The sequence below is a fragment of the Mizuhopecten yessoensis genome, unplaced genomic scaffold (genome assembly GCF_002113885.1).
Source record: "Mizuhopecten yessoensis strain PY_sf001 unplaced genomic scaffold, ASM211388v2 scaffold10425, whole genome shotgun sequence".
Lineage (NCBI taxonomy): Eukaryota > Metazoa > Mollusca > Bivalvia > Pectinida > Pectinidae > Mizuhopecten > Mizuhopecten yessoensis.
Genome location: NW_018408540.1, coordinates 42546 through 48701, shown reverse-complemented (window position 1 = coordinate 48701; position 6156 = coordinate 42546). Strand labels below are relative to the sequence as shown.

The 6156-nt window shown below is 37.6% G+C and overlaps 1 protein-coding gene across 1 annotated transcript in view; it reads left to right on the top strand.

The window, feature by feature from the left end:
• The window catches only part of LOC110460539, a 20424-nt gene that overhangs the window by 8951 nt on the left and 5317 nt on the right, over positions 1–6156 (top strand). Inside the window, exons 3-4 of the mRNA XM_021513502.1 lie at positions 1105–1386; positions 4065–4091. Coding sequence (XP_021369177.1) covers positions 1105–1386; positions 4065–4091 — 309 coding nt within the window. The remainder of the gene's footprint in view (positions 1–1104; positions 1387–4064; positions 4092–6156) is intronic.

The window sequence follows — 6156 nt, the reverse complement described above, 5'->3', positions numbered from 1 at the left end:
GTGAAACCTCCGACAGGACAATATCAACAAAGTCAAAGGTAGCACTGTACACACTGGAAGTGAAATCTTCGTCAAAATAATATCATTCAAGTTCAAAGGAATGAGCACCATACACACCAACCAGTGAAGTGAGACCTTTGTGAAAATTGCATCAATCAATCATTTCTGTAATGATATTTGTCAGACATTTTAGCTTATGTCATGGTGCTGCGTCCGTCGTCCGTCAACTTTTCCTTTGAACAACTTCTTCTGAAGAACGGACAGGCCTAGAGTCATGATATTTGGCTGAAAGCTTCTTTGGTATGAGCCTGTCAACAAAAATGACCTTGACCTACTTTCAAGGTCACAGGAGTCAAATGTGTCAAACACTGCAAACGACTTCTTCTGAAAAACTGAAAGGTACAGAATCTTCATATTTGGCTGGTTGCTTCCTGAGATAGAGCCCGACAAAGTTTGAGAATTCTAATTACTTTGAACTTCTTTCAAGGTCACAGCAGTCAAATATATGTAAAACTCTTCAAACAGCTTCTCCTGAAGAACTAAAAGGTATGAATTCTTCATATTTAGCTGGTGGCTTCTTGGAATAGAGCCCGATAAAGTGTTAGAATGAAAATGACCTTGACCTACTTTCAAGGTCTGGGGGGGGGGGGGGGTGTAAAATGTGTCAAATACTTCAAACGACTTCTTCTGAAGAACTGAAATGTATAGAATGTTTATATTTGGCTGGTGGCTTCCTGGGATAGAGCCCGACAACGTTTGAGAATGAAAATGACCTAGACCTACTTTCAAGGTCTCAGGGGTCAAATATGTCAAACAATTCAGCGACTTCTTCTAAATAATCTTAGAGTATAGATTTATTACATTTGGCTGGTAGCTTCCTGGGATGGAGCAGACAATGTTTGTGAGTGAAATACTTGTAGTACAGGATTATATTTAATGAGAATATTGTGCTATGACTTTAAATATTAATGTGAGCGATACAGGCCCTCTGGGTCTCTAGTCTATCTAAGGTTGGTGGAACGTAATCAAGATTGTATGTAAGATCATTTGAATGAATATGAATTGATTAGAAATAGAAACTAATTTGTTTCAATACTTTGACAGGCAATGTTGGTGCTGTGATGGATGATGTCAGTGCTGTCAGGTATGATGTCAGTGCTGTGAGGGATGATGTCGGAGCTGTCAGGGATGATGTCGGAGATGTGAGGGATGATGTCGGGGCTGTCAGGGATGATGTTGGGGCTGTGAGGGATGATGTCAGTGCTGTGCGGGATGATGTTGGGGCTGTGAGGGATGATGTCAGTGCTGTGAGAAATGATGTCGGGGCTGTGAGGGATGATGTTGGTGCTGTGAAAGAACAACTTACCGTCATATCAGTAGACAGGGGTATGATGGAAAGCAATGATACAATGTTGTATAGAAATTATAGAACAAATCAAAAATTGGTGTTATCACAAAACTCTGTAACATACAACCTAGGTCGTGTCAGGAACATATATGTAATGTCAATGTCAGTCACAAAAGTCACTGCTATATGTAAAAAGAAACACTCTCCAAAAATTGAAACAAACTATAATGATTTGAAAGCAGTTAAATTTCTGAATAAGAATGTTAGAGAATTCAGTGTTTTGATTGAGCAATTTTAGCCCAACATCATCAGTTTATGGTTTGTTCAAATCGCCTTTTGTTTGTGGTTCGTCATTCATCCATCCTTTTATACTTTTCGTTGCTGCTATTTCTCCAAATATACTTATCGAGTCTTTCTCAACTTTCACATATAGGTTCCCTATTGTCCTTAGTTGTTCGTATTGAATCCTGGGACTGACCATGAATTTGCAGAGTTAAAACTTAAAAATTCTTGTTAGGACTATTTCTCAGGAGGTATTGGTGGGATCTGTTTCGAATTAAATATGAATGTTCCCCATGGTCCATTGCTATGCATATCGAAGTTTGAGACTAATCACAAAACCAAGATGGTGGAGAGGGGGCCATCTTAAACTTTGAGAGTTAATGTTTGTTAGGACTTTATCTCAGAAAGTACTGGATGGATCTTTCTCAAATTTTACATGAAGGTTTTACAGTCCCAAGTTATGTGTATTAAATGTTTGGACTGATCTGAAAACCAAAACGGCCGAAAGGTGGCCATTTTGAATTTTTGCGAATTGAATTTTGTTAGCGCTTATAATTTCTCAGAAAATACTGGAGGAGTCTTTATCAAATTTCATTGGAAAAAAAATTCCATGGTACCTAGATATGCGTATTGAATAGTGGGACTGATTGGAAAACAAAGATGTTAGGGAGGCAGCCAGAGTAAAATGTTGTTAGCACTATTTCTCATGAGGGATCTTTCTCAAACTGTACGTGAAGGTTCCCAATGGTCCCTACATAGCTATATTGATTTTGGGACTAATAGGAAATAAAGGATTGCCTCCTGACTACCATCTTAATTTTGGCAGTTCAATTTTGTTATCACTATGTTTGGTCCACTTGTTAGCTCACCTGCCCGAAGGGCTAGTGAGCTTATGCCATGGTGCGGCGCCTGTTGTCAACTTTTCCTTTAACAACTTCCTCTGAGGAATGGACAGCCTACAGTCACCTGGTCACATGGGTCAAATATGTCAAACACTTCAAACAACTTCTTCTAAAGAACTGAAAGGTACAGAATCCTAATTTTTGGCTGGTGGCTTCTAGGGATTGAGCTTAAGCTTGCGAATGAAAATTACCTGACCCACTTTCAAGGTCACAGGGGTCAAAAGTGTCAAACTTATCATAAAACTTTTTCTGAATAATCAAAATGCATAGAATCATATTATTTGGCTGGTTGCTACTTGGGATTGAGTCCGACAATGTTTGCGAATGAACTGCAAACAGCTTCTTTTGAAGAAGTGAAAGGCATAGAGTCGTGATATCTAACAAGTAGCTTCCTAAGATGGAGCCCAACAAAGTTTGCGAATGAAGATGACTTTTACCTACTTTATCCTATAGCTTTATTTCAATCTAATTTAATATAGATTATCATTGGCCCAACATAATTCAGTGTTGGAAGAAACCATGCCCCATCCCAATAGGGATAGGAGAACAGTATAATATTTATCTAATATTTTGCTATGACTGCTTAAATATTCAGGTGAGCGCTACAGGCCATCTGGGCCTCTTGTTGAAAATACCTCTGGCCCTAATGAGAATTCATCTGTCATTAACAGCCCTTCTATTTATGTACCGATTACAAGATTTCAGCATTTTGCATATAGTTATGCAATTCTTATGGAACAACATGTGCCATGGTGATAAAATTAACATATGACTAAGAGGTTTCGGTTACTGTACAAGTTTCCTGTTCAAGATTTCCAACATGGGACTGGGTAATACATGTAGTTCCTGTAAGGGAAATGAAGAGCAAAGATAATCTTCTGTAGAACTGATAAAGATCCTTTCATGGTGGTTGCCAAGATTCTTCTAGTGTCTCTTGTTAGACTGACCACAAGAACAAGATTGCTGCCAATGATCTTTTTTGGATTTGACAGTACAAGTTTGTAATCCCTATTTCTGAATTCTTCACAGATAGCTCTCATCAATTCAAATGTATAATCCCATAAAAAAGGTCAAAACATAACTGCTGCAAGTTACCACAAGATGCATTTGCAGTCAAACAGATAAGAGAAAAGTAAAGATCAATCTTATATAAAACCAATGAAGATCTTATGATGGTGGGTGTCAAGTTCCCTCTGGGATCTGATGTATTGGTAAGGGATTTATCTTTAAGTGCCATGCATATAAATATTAACTTACCAGCACTCAGATACATGTAGATAGGGAATGATATTGCCCTAACATGTGTTCACTACCTATGTTATACTGTTTACTAATATCAATGTCATGGTAGCCCTCATTATGGAGGGCAAAAAGGCAAAAATTATACTGTGGCAAAAATATCTTGGCCTAATGTTTCAGCGACCTATGCAAATACCTTTATATCTAGCATTCAACTGGAAAGGGATTTGTTTCGGAGCCGATGTATATAAAAGTTTTACTTGCAATTCTAATAATTTCTTTTCTTTTTAAAGGAAACAAACCAAGACGAGCAGCTATTGGTGAGTAAGACTGAGCAGACCAGGATTGGGTAACTTGTCGGAGAATTCTGCTGTGACGTTTGTAAATCCTATGTTGAACTGAAAAGGATATTGCAGTTCAGGCTGTTGATGAACTAGAGTCGACATTGAAGAGTTCCAAAATTAACAATGTAGTATTGATACTGTTACCTTATTTTGGCCCGATCACTTCAGAATGGATGATTACACAAAACCCAGACTTAGTATGTGAGTTGCCGGGGGAGGTGTTACTAAAAATAAACATTCCACATATATAACCTGCATAGAGCTTGCTTTGTCAAAGGTTAAGGTCACTTAGAATGGAATTTGCTTATCTGGATTTCATTTACATTTCTTTTCCAGACGAAAAGAAATTATATCAGTTATCTCAAACTTGGTATTTCAGTTGGTTTGAAAAATAGAGCCACAACAATTCCTGCCATTCTGTAGTCAAATCTTGTTCCCTCAAACCATAATAATTGAAACAACTGAATAATTCCAATTTTCAATTCTCATTCTTTTATACATTTTACTGCAGAAATTACCTTGTTTATTTAAATTTGCTCCTTGCCTTAGATACCTTCCTATATTTGGAATAGGAAATCTTTAACAAATGTCAGATGTTGCTCATTTCTTTGTTGTATTTTTAGCCCACCATCCTCTGATGGTGGGCTATTCAAATCACCCTTCGTCCATCCATCGTCCATCCATCGTCCATCCTTAAACAATTCTTGTTATTGCTATTTCTCAGCAAGTACAAGAGGGATCTTACTCAAATTTGATATGAGGGTTCCCCTTGGTCTGTAGTTGTTCATGTTTACTTTTGAAACTGATGGGATAAACAAAATGGGCGACAGGCGGCCATCTTGAAATTTGACCGTGCATGTTTATCACTATTTTTCAGAAAGTTCTGGAGGGATCTTTCTCAAATTTTATCTGTAGGTTCCCCTTGGTCCGTTATTGTGCAAATTTACTTTTGGGACTGATCAAATAAACAAAATGGCTGACAGAAGGCCATCTTGGATATTGACAGTGAATAATTGTTATTGCTATTCCTCAGGAAGTTTTGGAGGGAACTTTATCAAATTTGATAAGTAGGTTTCTCGGGTTTGTCGTTGTGCATGTTCGCTTTCGAAAGTGTTCATGAATACAAGATGGCTATAGGAAGTACTAATGTCAGTAGTAATGAGATCTTTCTGATATTGTAACTATCGGATATATTTCTCTTACATTTTAAGAACTGTACTAGTAGATATGAGAAATGGTGCATTTACTGTTTACATGATCAAACAGATAAGAGAAAAGAAGAGAAAAGATCAAACTGACATCCACTAATGAAGATGGTACAATGGTGGGTGCCAAGATCCCTCACGGATCTCTTGTTTTATAAATTTTGTTCTTTCAAATAATGTTAGTTAAAACAACTGAATATTTAAAATTTTCCATTCTCATGCATTTAACTGCAGAAATTACCTTGTATATGTAAAATTAGTCCTGGTCTTCAATACCTTCCTGAAGGTCTTTTGTACTTTGAGATTAAAAGTTCCATTGTGGGGTGGGGGTGGGGGGTGGGGGGTTGTATGCTGCCCCTAGCAGCTGTCTAGTTGTTAAAATTGTTAGCCCTATTAATATTTTTTAGGTAACCTGAGCTTTACTCAAGTGACCTATTTTAATCGCTTTCCGTCCGTCGTCGTGCGTAAACTTTTTACATTTTCAACTTCTTAAGAACCAGTGGATGGATATGTTTCAAACTTGGTCAGAATCATCCTTGGTAGATGAGGCTACAAAATTGTAAAATTGGGATTCCTACCCTAACCCCTGGGGCCAGGTTGGGTCCCCAAAGGGAAAATTAACCAATATTTCAAAAATCTTCTTCTCCAGACTCAGAGGTACTACAGTCATTTTCCCTGCATGGAAAGAAAGATCATCAGGGGCTTTATTTAAATTGTAAATTTCAGGACCCCCAAGCTATCCGTTCTCCCTTGGGGAGGGGGTAAAGTTTACTATAGTTTATATAGGGAAACAACACTTTTGGGTATATTTTGACAATTTTCTGTTGGAAATTATT